The sequence below is a fragment of the Stegastes partitus genome, unplaced genomic scaffold, assembly GCF_000690725.1.
Source record: "Stegastes partitus isolate 25-593 unplaced genomic scaffold, Stegastes_partitus-1.0.2 Scaffold1013, whole genome shotgun sequence".
In the NCBI taxonomy this organism is placed as follows: domain Eukaryota; kingdom Metazoa; phylum Chordata; class Actinopteri; family Pomacentridae; genus Stegastes; species Stegastes partitus.
The window spans coordinates 38,513-52,024 of NW_007578744.1; the positions used below are offsets into that span (position 1 = coordinate 38,513).

A 13,512-nucleotide genomic window follows, 5' to 3' on the forward strand; every position below is an offset into this window, starting at 1 on the left:
AACAGTTAAACCCATTTTTATTTGAAAGTTGAGCTCTGACTTTTGGGGGTAATATTTACATAATTATTTTTTGTTATTAGTTCTGGGTGCATCTTAGTCCTGCAGATGTGGATATGGCAAAGTCCACTGAGAATAAGAAATAAAAATACAAAACGCTGTGGGCTGACTGCAACATCACACCCTGGAGAGTGAAAGGTTAGGAGCTTGTTGAGTGACAGTGTACACACAGTATTCTACCTGTACAATAATAGTGCTACTATTCACATTGATCTGTACAATATTAATATTTACAGTGATCACATTAGGGAAAGAGCCAGTACCTGAGGAGTTAGTTCCATAATTAGCTTTACTCATTCACCGTGGTAAAAAGAAGCACACCCAACCAATGGTAGCCTAAATAACACAGAAAACATGGGATCCATGTCCAGGATCAGGTGTGAAGTGCATCCACTTTGCAGCAACTCACCGCTCCAACTGACGCAACTTGATTGTAAGTGATAACAGGGACCAGTAGGCTAAAGAATTTTTAGTTTTTACCATCTGCAGACTGGTTTCAATCCATAACAGTATCCACAGTGGAACACTTTCTATGTTTTACACATTTAGAGGATCTTATTGTATGAGTCATAGAACCAACCCTCTCCATGAGTGTGAAGCACGTTTGAAACTGTTTGTTCAAATTTTGCTGAGGTAGGCAGCAAAGAGCAGATTAGATTACAAGATTATGGCATTTTATGCAAGCCGAGTATGCGTCACTGCCTTGTAGAAGAACCAAATGGGGATAGTTGGGAAACTACAGTTGAAGTTTCTTAAAAGAAACCCTCCTCTTAGATACTCCAGGTAAGCTGGCACGTTTGAACAAAAAACAGGAAGCTATAAACAAAAAAATGAGGTCATTAAAATGCTGGTGCCAGCAGCCTTTGTCTTCCCCTACGACTCTCTCCAGAACACACAAACTATACATGAAAACATATTGGCCAATTTAAATTACCATTTGACAGCACATAAGATAAAACACCATGAATAAACACATCATACATGTGCAGCATTTCTCCCAAGGATGAAACGTCAACCAATAAATAAGAACAGAATAAAAATTCATTAAATAACAATCATTGTCTCAGTTTACGATCACTGTACAAGTGATCCAGTTATAACTTAAACAGTCAAAAGTCCATTTTAAAAATATCTGAAATGCTAGGCTCCTGTAGGTTCTCTAACCAGTGTCAGGATCATTGTTTCAGCAAACAGGTGTATGCTTTGCCCCTGTCTAATGCCAATTACCTAACGAATCTGTGCCCTCTACAGGCACAACTCAAACAAAACTTCTTTGGACCCCTTTTCCCTAATCGCCCATTCCACACAAAATCATATCAAAAAGGGAAATCGCCTCAAACGGAAACTCTCTTTTCCAAATTTTTGATCTCTCTGTCAGTTTGCCAAGTGTTGTGAATGCTGTAGATAAGCAGGGTGACAACAAGCAGTCATACATATAGGAGCTTTGGATTTGGTACTTTCCAGCAGCTTTGTGTCATCTGTAAATCTAGGTGTCTGGTTTGGGGGGGATGGATGGAGTGCTAAGCCTTGTAGCAGTTTCCCTGCGTGGTGAGTGCCAGCTGGCCATTGGGTGCCACCTCGTTGGCCTCGTCCTCCAGCAGGCCCGACACGTCAGCGTTGGGAATGCTGTCGTGGTAGCTGCTGAAGCTGATGTTGTCCTCTTTTAGTTCGATGGTCCAGAAGGGGGCATTGAGCTTGCGGTTCTGATACTCCCGGTAGGTGTACACGCCTCCCACGAAGCCCAGCAGCAGCAGCACCACCAGGATGATGACAGCCAGGATGATGATGTTGAACTGCGTCCAGGAGACTTCAGTCAGGGCTGCTGTGGTGTTGTCGGTGGGGCTGCTCAGGCTGGTCAGCAGAGCCTGGGTGGTGGTGGCGGCTGTGCTCAGTGCGGTGCTAGTGTTGCTGCTGCTGGATGTGGAGGCTGGGAGGCCTCGTGCTGGAGAGGATGTGCTAGATGTGAGGGCCTCGGTTGTGTTTGTATTTGCTGGTGTGGGAATGAGTCGGGGTGCTGAGGAGAGAAAACATAAAAACATTCATGAGTAAGTAAAGATTTTAGTTCTTAACTTTGTAAAATTCACAATTCTGATAGGTCAAAGCAATGTAGGCCTGCAGTTACTGAATAATTGAGACAGTGACTGTAGGTTAATGTATAACTAAAGTAACTAGCGACACCTTGTGGCATAAAATCAGTTGTGCAAAGAAACATGTGACATAATGCCCATCTCCTTCAAACTGAGCCTCCAAAGTCAATCTGCGTACTGCAGTCAGGGGCTACTCCCAAAGTCAGACTTCTGCTTTGTGGTGGTGGTTTGTTTAATGGCTAAATGTTTATGTGTAATGTTTAAAACAGCAATTTCCATGTCAATAAAATTAAATTATTATAAAACATTTTAGGACTGCTGTAGAAATAACTACATGGATAATGTTTTTTTGTTGTTGACATGATGTTAATTTTTAAAGAGCTCATGTACTCAAATGACAAAAAGCAAATACAGTGCAGTATATTGTAAATAGAAGTAGTAGAAATAGTAGTTTGGGACACACAGTGGCAATTCAACAAAATAGAGTGTTTGCTGGTTTCCGCTGTGCTTTCCCTGCTATGACAAGACAAAATGTCTGTAAGGCTTACAGCACAGGAACATCAAGCTAACTTATCACAGTACTTGTGACAGAACTTGGACATACACAAGCTTAATTCTTAGGCAAACTGCGGAAAGAGCAACAGCCTGTTCAAAAATCTTTAATTATCTCAGAATTTGTATTCAAATTTCTATTATTTTTAAATAACTAATAACAAAGAATAATCATCTTTTTGATCCATTTTTGTAAACTTACAGCTAGTCAATTCTACAGCTACAGATAGTAACTGTAACTCAAATCAATATTCTTAAAATGCCCCACGCACCCTCAGTAAACCTTGGTTGATTAGTTCATTTGTTTTCTGAGCTGTTGCCAAACTTGCACACTACAGTTACTTCAGCAGTTGAATAACTTTGACAGCACGTCACTCAATAATCAATGGATTATCGTCTGCAAACTGGCATTGTCTGAACAAGCTATTTAAACAATAAACAGAAAATGTGAATATATATATCTATTAATGGCCTTACTTGGACGGGTGCAGTTATGTGCTTGAGCGTCCCCTATGAAGCCAGGAGCACAGAGCTGGCACTGGGGTCCGATTGTGTTGTTGATGCAGCGGAGGCAGTGGCCGGTGTCAGGGTGACAGAGCTGGGCGGGGCCCTGAGGGTCTGCATTCCCACTGCAGTTGCACGGCACACAAGCCCCTTTTGCTCTGTAGAAGCCGGAGCTGCACTCATCACAGTGTGGGCCGCTATACCGGGGAAGGCACTGGTCACACACTGGGGAGCCACTGGAATCTGCACAGGGAAAGACAACAGTGCACGTCAGCAGCTGATTGGTGCCAATGGTGGAATCACAAGATTAGGTATATCTTAATCAGAAACAACTTTTCTTGGATGCATCAATGACCTGAAACTTTAATTTGTTCCCAGAGTATTAGTGTTAAACATGAACAGCTAAATTTCTGACAGAGTTGTGTTGCAAATGCAAAGACATAAAGAACGTTCTCAAAAGTTCATCCTGCTATGTTCCAGTGAAGGAACAAGTTTGTGCAGATTCCCGACTGATATTTCTGGTCTGTTGAAGATTATTCATCAAAATGCATGTATACACACTTTGTACAAAATGCTAAGATACACCGTCAACCTGAATCAGTACATCATAAATGCAGTAGGTTAAATAATTAATTTGTTTGCTCACTTAAAGCATTCAGTTTGTGTATTTTTAGGAGAATCAGTCAAACATAAACTCCTCTGTTTAAATACACAATTTCAAATGAAAAAGTTCATGTTGTGCCACTAGGTGGCTCAAGATGACAATATATGGAAATCGCAGAGAGCCATGTTCTATACAGTCTCCAGACTGTTTTTGTCTGTCCTGTGGAAATCAGTGGAAACACAGAGACTGCTGTTTTATCTCAGCAGGCCATGTCACACCCTGGCCCTTTACAAAATATCTGTGCATGGCATTCAGACTGGCAGGGGATGGGTTTATCACAAATGCTAAACATGGTAGGTATTTGAAATGTGGTGGATTGGTGATGAAAAACAGAGCAAAGACGCAGATGCTTGCATAATGGTAAGGACCAGGCTCCCCCGCATCTGCATCTCATGAGGACTCGCTGAATGGTCTGGAAAGAATTGACATAAAATAAATAAAAAGGTTCAGTCTTTATGATCACCAGATCCCAAAAAAATTAATAGAAGTGGCAGATAGGACACTCAGCTCATCAACATCCTCAAAATACCAGATAAGGGGAAATGTTTTAGCAGGTGACAGAATCTACAATGAGCAGCACTGAAGCTGCTCTGAAGGCCTTTAGTGGAACAACACCGTACTATGACCTTATCATTGTTATTCATTTGTCATCAATCTTTACAGTGTGTATATATAGCATACTACAAATATCTACTGCTACGTCTCTAACTCATGGTTCAGAGAGGTCCCATGAGCACCTCTGAACATCACAAATTAATAAGATCTATAAATAGAGTGGAGCTTTAAAGATCAACTAGGGTTTGATTTCATCCTGAATTGAGCCCAACAGCACATCATTGTTCATTAGCAACAAGTGTATATCGTCTCTAAGTGTCAGCTTTCTCCTGCAACCTGCAGCCTGGTAATATGACACCACAACACCTTCTGGCATGTCAAACAGGAACAGCGGTATCACTATATGCTACCCTAAACAGTGCCGTGTCCTCAAGGGAAAACTTCTCACTGAACAAGAACTTACTTACAAAGGATATTTCCATTAAATCCTTGACTGTCCTGGTTATGTTATAGCTACTTATGAGTGTATTCTGTTCATTCGACTTGAACACTTTGCTTGGGTCTTTCGAGGCCCCCCTTTTCAATTCAAAATTTTGAACTCCCTTTTACTCACTTGTACTTTTACTTGTTTTTAAACAGTTACCTGGTGTCAGAATTATTAAGATTTGCTATTTTTAAAATAAATGCTTTTCGCTATAAAGTTTTAGTCTTTAGATCTTACTGCGAACAGTGTTTAGCAGGTAACGGCAGGTATTTATGCTTCATTGGCTTCATTTTGTGCACTGACTTTACAATAGGCTGTTTTGACTGACACGTTGAAATTATTGAGCAACTATTTTGATAGCTGATTCATCATTAAAGTCATATTTAAGCAAAAGTAACATTCAAGGTGCAAAACTTTAAAACAAACAAACAAACAAACTAAATTGAATACATCTGGGTTTTTGATGCTTGCTTAAAAGGTCGGTCAGTACATTTTAGGACATCACTTTGGCCAAAATTATGAATGTGATTTTTCTTGTTTTTTTCTTTTTTTCTAAATAACCAAACAATTAAGTGATCAAAAAAACTAGCTGAACTTAACAATTAAAACTATCCTATTTCAGCTACAGATCTGATGTTTTTTTGATACTGGATGGGTCTGATGAAAGAAACTCTGAAAATGAAGCTGTGTCTAAAGTAAATAAAGACAAGGATCATATTTTAGTGATCAGTTGGATCATTCAGAAGTAGAACTGAGTGTGTTGCTACTTTAGTTCAGTTCCTTAAAGTCTATGCCATCTTTAAATAACTGGGTGAAAAAGGGAAAAAAAAAAGTGACTTAAGAGGGTTTCTAATCATCATGCTTTGTTATTTGTGTGTATGCATTTAAGCTCTACACAAGATCTATACAACAAGCATGGGCTCACTGCAGACCTGAGGCAGATGTTTCACATTTAAACCTGTCTGAAGGTAAGAGCATTTTTACTAAACAGGTAAATTGCACATTTTAAATTTCAATGCAAAATCTGATTGTTATTTAACTCGAAAAGCAAGAGCTGGTTGGATAAGTAGCATCTTTCTTTTATTTAGACTTTTAAAGATTGTACACCTGAAGCAAAATTATAAACCTACAAAGGATAAGGTTATAAGTTAAAGTACTGTGTTAAAATAAAGGCAGGCATCCAGAGTAGGCAGGTGTCTCCTACAGCTCCTTCTGAGGGATTTCAAGGTGTCCCCTGGCCAGATGGGATTTATATTCCCCCCAGCATGTTTGTCCTGTGGTCTTTTCCCAGTGGGGTGTATCTAAATAACTCCACAGGGTGGCATTTAGGATTAACAAAGCATTTCAGCTAGCTTCTTTCTAAAGCAAAAGCAACAGTGGTTCTACCTCTAACCTACTGTTTTTCCACCAGAAAACCTCTGGCTCCTGAACTCATACAGTTTTGAACAGTGGAACCAGCTTACCACCTAAAGAACCAGCCATGAATAACAACTGCAGGTCCGGGTAAAACGATGGTGGATCCTGTTGTTTACCTGAAAGCTTTCCGTATCTTACTTCAAATATTTACCACAATCCAAAGAGTTATATTAAGCAATTTATGGATATTGTACAAACGTGGACAGCAAGTCAGTGCAAGATGAATGGTTCCATTGTTTTCCTTTTTAATACTGATGACACTGCACTTCTTACTTATTATATTTTGTGGTTCCCAGTAAGAACCAACTTTTTAGTTTACTTTTGGTTGAAATGCTCAGAATGCTTTTAAAGTTAGTAATGATGTATTTTATTGGTGTAAATAACACTGATACCGGAGCCCTTCACCCTTATTGTGAGACTTGTGTGCTCATGACAGTGAAGGCACATTCTATGATGTGTGTGGACCTGATGGAAACAACCTCTGGTAGAGTCCCTGATAGAAGATAGTTTTCTAATCATCAACCAGATTTTTGAGGACCTTTTGATAAGGTCCTCAAAATATCTAGAGTAGGACTACCGGGGGCATTGGACGGAGGCTCATACAGTAGTGGACTGAACTCTGGCTATGAGAAATTAAAGCAATTACCTAAGGAAAAGTTTTGCCAATTTTTGGTTTGATCATAAATTTGTAATTGGACCACAAAAGACAGTAAGACACTGTGTTTGAGATGTTAATCATATATTTGAACTATTTCTAAGTTTTTTGAAAATAGATTTTAACAAAAATACCATGTTCAAAATGTACCCTTGGAAAGAAAATGCAGCTTCTGTACCATTCCAAATGGTCTTGGATCTCTCCCATGTTTTAGATCATTCTAACACAGTCAACTGAGAACAGCAGATGCATAGTTCTTTAGTCATCTACTAGTGGACTGCAAGTCATGGCTAAAATCAAGAGATTAGAGTCCATCACTGAGAGAGAGCTGAACATTGTGGTTGCTCACAAGTTGGGAAAAGGCTATATAAAAGCAAGTCAAAGTGTTTTCAAGTTCCAGTGGCCACAGTGCAAAGCATCATCAAAAGTACAAGGACTTTCCAACTGAAAAATCTCAAAGGACATGGTGGGAGGCCAAAAGTGACCCCTGTGCTGTAAAGAATGGTAGAAGCCAAGAAGAATCGAAGATCATAGAGACCATCTTGATAAATCGGAGCACTTCTGGTGGCAACATCTCAATCAGGCACTGAACAAGGCTGGTGTCTATAAACACAGACCAAGAAAGACTTATTTCTCCAAGACAGGCACACAAAAGCTCACATAGCCCTGTAAAAAGCTCAACTGACAAACAAGAAAGCTTTTGGTCATCCGTTCTTCAGTCAAATTAAATGAAATTACAGTTGCTTGGACACAAGGATGAAAGAATGAACCCCCAATAGCGTTACAGTGTTTTCAACCCCCAAAACACTATCCCCATGGTTGAGCATGGTGGTGGGAATGCTTGACTATAGGTTGCTTTTCAGGCATATAGCACAAGTAACCTTGTTAACGTAAAAGGCATCATGAGAAAAGAGGACTGCATTGAGACTGCAGGAAAACATCATGTAGTCTGCAGAAACATTGGGCCTTGGGCAGCATCAGACCTTCCAACAAAACATCTGATCTGAAACATTTAGTCAAAGAGGTCGAAGAATGTTTAACAGATAACAATATCAACAAACTGGAGGGGCCCAGTTGAGACCTGAATCCTACTAAGAATCTGTGGAGAGAACTGAAGACCAGAGTGACTGCAATAAAGACTACAACCTCAAAGACATGGAGCTCGTCAAAAAGAGGTGTAGAACAAAATCCCAGGAGGCATGCAGAAAGACTGTTAGAAATTATAACAACTGTTTGACTGTTTATGTCTCTTGTTTATGTAATTTCCAGCTGAGAGTGAAGGAAGCGCAAGCGTTACGAACGTAAACAAAGGAGGGGGAAGAGAGCCGGGATCCATGCGGGCAGACAGACAGACAGCTAGCTCTCAACTTTTCCAGAGCGTTGGCAGGAGCAGGACACTGACACTGTCAGGGACTAACCCTTTTCCATGAAGTGTTTGAATCTGTTTTGTTTACGTTTGCACCGTTTGGGCTTCCTTCTCTCTCGGGTAACTGACGGCGTAGTCGGCGATTGGACTGGACGTGTTGATGTAGTACGTCCAAATCAAAACCAAGCACCGCAATTTTAAAAACGTTCATTGTCCCGATGTTCAGCAAAGTTTCTCGGCTGAAAGTTTTGCGGAATGAACGTCTGGGGTAGGCAAGACACTCAAAACGTTCACTCCCGCTGTCTCCTGAAGGGGCCACTGTGTTTATGTGCGCTGCCATCTCATCTAACCCATAGAGATTTGTTATATATATTCACGAGAGTATCATTCCATATNAGTGACTGCAATAAAGACTACAACCTCAAAGACATGGAGCTTGTCAAAAAGAGGTGTAGAACAAAATCCCAGGAGGCATGCAGAAAGACTGTTAGAAATTATAACAACTGTTTGACTGTTTATGTCTCTTGTTTATGTAATTTCCAGCCGAGAGTGAAGGAAGCGCAAGCGTTACGAACATAAACAAAGGAGGAGGAAGAGAGCCGGGATCCATGCGGGCGGACAGACAGACAGATAGCTAGCTCTCACTTTTTCCAGAGCGTTGGCAGGAGCAGGACACTGAACATTGTCAGGGACTAACCCTTCTCCATGAAGTGTTTGAACCTGTTTTATTTACGTTTGCACCGTTTGTGCTTCCTTCTCTCTCGGGTAACTGCCGGCGTAGTCGGCAATTGGACTGGACGTGTTGATGTAGTACGTCCAAATCACAACCGAGCGCCGCAATTTTAAAAACGTTCATTGTCCTGATGTTCAGCAAAGTTTCTCGGCTGAAAGTAGGCAAGAAACTCAAAACATTCACTCCCGCTGTCTCCTGAAGGGGCCACTGTGTTTATGTGCACTGCCATCTCATCTAACCCATAGAGATTCGTTATATATATTCACAAGAGTTTCATTCCATATATTCAGAATTTCATTATATATAATTTCCTAAATGGCATGCTATATATATATATATAAATAAATAAATGAACTTTTAAGACACACACACACACACACACACACACACACACACACATATATACATTTATATATATATAAATCAAATTTGGTATGGGTATGCACAATTTTGAGCTAAACTGTTTTCTTCTAAATAATGAGTGTTAACACTCTGCAGCTCAATGGACCAATGGATGGCCTGCATTCAGGCTCCCGTCCTCAGCACAGCAGAGCTGTTGGTGTTGAATGATTTAGACACAGATAACTGCCTTCCAATGGCCTAGATGTAGGTCTCCATCTAGTGTGGTCATGTGACTGTGTTGTATTCCAGCACTGAGCAGGCTGCTCCTGATAAGTACGATTTAACCTCTGCTGGGGGTTGAAAGGCAGTCAGCCTACTGGGTTATATAACTAGAAGGAAATATGAGCTGCTCCACACTGCACTGCAGGGGCAAGAGGACCTGACCTGCTTGCTTACCCATTGTCCTCCACTTTGCTATGAAACACATGGTACCTGGTGGACAGGCACACTGTCTGATATGCACACGTAGAAGGAAAAGAAAGCTATAAAAATGAAAGTGAAATGAAATGGAATGAATGAAAATATTTGATGAACCTCATGATGAGCTGAAAGAGGCCGACCATCCTAGACCACTGAGCAAAGATACAATCACACATGGATGATGTCATATGTGTGACCCACATTCTAAACTTGTGCAATGCTCCATTTCACCTCTGTGTGTGTCAGTATGGAGGGATATAAATTTATTGCAAAAGGCCTCATCAGCACATTTAGGAAGCATTACCCCCCAGTGTGAAGCCATGACACTGCACTGTGGCGTCTTCTCATTTGTCACCGTTGCCGGGAAACCTCTACCTGGAGACTGCTCCTTTTTCCAGTTAAGGTGTTTAGTGTAAAACATCCTTCATAGCCATGCACGTTGTTAAGTTCACTCCTCCTGATCACAGTACTCAGTATATTTCTGATGTCTTCCCTTCTTTCACAGCTTCTGTACTCCTCTTCCTGTACTAATGCTGTCTAAACTGAGAATGTGATGCGGCCCATCCCCTCCCCCCCAGTCTATTGCTGCCTGACTGGCGCTGAAATGGCCCAGCTGTGCTCTTGCTGTCCCAGCTCAGCACAGCCTGGTCCTGGTACATGTCCCTTCCCCCTGTTGAGCAACCTCCGCTGCAGCCCCTGGCAGGGGGAAATGTAACCTGACAGCCTAAGTGCATGTATATGTGGCTGTTGCCATGCATGCCCCTGCTAATGGGGGGAGATCATCAGGATGTGGAAAAGCTGTCTAGGATTGGTCCAGAAGGAGGAAGGGCCAGATGAGAGAACATGAATAGCAGAGAAGACTGAACACAGTGACGCACTGGTGAATGAAAACTTCAACAGGCAGTTTGCAAAAAAAGGTTCAAGGGCAGTTTGACATGGATAAGCTGTGATCTAAGCCACTGTGTCATGGTGTGGTGCTTGAGCCCGATGAACTCAAACCACAACAGGATGATGACAGGCATAGTATACGTAACACTGCTGCTGGCCACACTGTAATTATGGTCTTGGAGATAAGGCTAATCTCATTAACTGTTACCACAAATGAACCAGGTGACATAATACTTCCTTCTACCTATGGAGTTCTGTCTACCAGCTATTATTACTATTTCAACATTTTAATCCATTACGTCGAGCTATCACAACAATGTATTCATTACTTTTTGCATTACAATTTATTGAGCTATCAACACAATTTATCTGATACAGTAGATAGCTACTTCAACCATTTACTTATTACTTTAATCTAGTATTAACTATTTTAAAATTGCATATTTTACTTTTACTTATTGACTTGAGCCATTGCTATACCAGCCAATAATGTATTGTTTTTTGCTATCCATTTCAACCATTGAACTGTTGCTTGTTAGCACTTCTCAAACATTGGATATATAACATTGTAGTTTTGGGATTGTAATTTTGGCAGCAAAGTTTGACTTCTGCTCTATGTAATGTTTTTGGACCAATGTTGGTGCTAAATGTAGAAAATGTCTCCCCCAAATCACTTGATACAACTTGTCACTCAGCACACTTACAGCTGATTTAGCGCATACCAAATCAGATAATGTCAGTTTATATATCCATGTACCCTTAGAAATTACTGCGTCGTGAATTTTCGTCGTTTTCAGCCCTTTTCAGTCACAAGTTACAGTATCTTCTTTGACATAACTGTCAACGACTTCCTGATTGTTTGTTAAATGCAGTCTGTTTAGTGTTGTGACAGCAGCATGTTTTTTCTGTTTTTCTGTCAGAATTTTAAGCTTATAGCCAGCGTTTCAATTGAAATCCAATGTGCTCCAATCAGATGTTTCAATGTCACTTAATTAATTACACAGTATACTGACACAGAGTTAACTTGTGAAATTTCTTTTAAAAATTAATTACTAATTTACTAATTACTAACAATACAAGTTGCAGTTTCTCAAATGGTGCTTTCCTAGATTTTATACAATTGCTAACAAAATATTTTGGTGTGTGGCACTTTTTTGGATTCATTGATGTTTTGATGCTTTATAAACTTAACTTATCTTTATTAGTTAATGTTAATGTTTCCTTTATGGTAACCCATTTAACAACAGAGTAATCGGAAATCTGAACCAGATTTCTTTTAATTAGAGGCGAACCTTAACTGGGTTATTCTATAGTTCTGACGTTCATATGAAAACACTATGAAGCAGGTCTCCTGATAACTGGGTTAGGAAGGGACTTCTTCAGGCGTAGAAATGCGGTGGGTGTCTAGGGATGTTGTGCTCTAACTAAAACCATTGTGTTCACCAACATGATTTCTTGTTGCGACTTCAAGACTGGTCTTAGTTTACCACTAGTTTACTCAGTTATATGCAGCATGGCATTTCACATACAGCTGGCAGGGGCTTGAAGTGTAACACATTTACTCCTGAAGACTGGGGGATTACATCCGAATAATGCTGCCTGTTCTGATGAATTCTACTGTCTGTTATGACATGCCAGTGACAGGCTGCAGCAGGAATCTAGTTGATTCCATCCCATTTTACACAACACACTGACTAACACTGAAATCTTTAAGTGTTGCCATTAGTCAAATGGTCAATGACTGCCATACAATGAAATTTCAAAGAAAACCAGAGTGGTTCAGGAATTTGTCAGTGACTTTAGTTCAACCCAGATCTCAACCCAGCAGAGACCTTTGGGTGCATTGTGTAACTAGGGCAGCAGCAGCCTGAAGGTGACACAAGTGGGGTCATATGGGAAGGCCAGCATTAATCCCAGATTGTCTGGAAACAGAGATCGAAAGCACTCTACATCACAGTTCTGGATCTTTGGAAGATTATTAATTTCAGTGAAATATTATTTTGAAAACTAACATAAATGCTCACAGCAGACAACTACTGATATGTGCTGATTAAATATGGTGAAAACTGATTATGGGTTAGTGGATCAAAGGGAACAATCACTTCTTCCTCAAATAAAACATGAATTTGTTGGTCTTACGTAGGTCAAAGTCATGTCAAGAAACACAGAAAAATAACACGGGTCAATAACATAACCAGACTGCAGTCAATCTCACTTTGTTCATATGCGGGCATAGTGTGTAGAATTGATCATCACTGAATCAATGCCAGTGATGGAAATTGATTGATTTCCACACAAAGAGAGACTAGAACTAATGGATGAATTTCAGATGTTTGGTATTTGTCTTGTTAGAGAATTTAGAGAGCTGAATTTCCTGCAGTGCCAAGCCACTAGAGCTGTGTTAATTCACTAACTATTCATGATGGTGAATGGTACTTAGAGTAAGAAGGGCCGTTTAATATTTGAGGTGAATTTCAGCTTTCAGGTTTGTTTGGAGGACAGCTGGATGGTCACTTTTAACAATTGGGTTTAGTCAGAAACTGTAAGGCTGTGGACTTGGCATTTAATTAATTTAAAAATGCATATTCACTTTCTAAAACTCCCCATCTGGTCATTGATTAAAGCCCTAAAAACTGTTAACAAGTTTTTTTTCATGAAAAGAATTTCTTCCTGCTTTAAAATTTCCTAAATGCTTTCAAGGTTCAAGGTTCAAGGTCTTTTATTGGTCA

The 13,512-nt window shown here is 40.2% G+C and overlaps 1 protein-coding gene across 1 annotated transcript in view; it reads right to left on the reverse strand.

The window, feature by feature from the left end:
• The window catches only part of LOC103367075 (multiple epidermal growth factor-like domains protein 9), a 42,797-nt gene continuing 29,285 nt past the window's right edge, over positions 1–13,512 (reverse strand). The window contains exons 5-6 of the mRNA XM_008294990.1: positions 3,174–3,443; positions 1–2,071 (exon numbers count right to left, since the gene is read on the reverse strand). Coding sequence (XP_008293212.1) covers positions 1,578–2,071; positions 3,174–3,443 — 764 coding nt within the window. The 3' untranslated portion in view covers positions 1–1,577. The remainder of the gene's footprint in view (positions 2,072–3,173; positions 3,444–13,512) is intronic.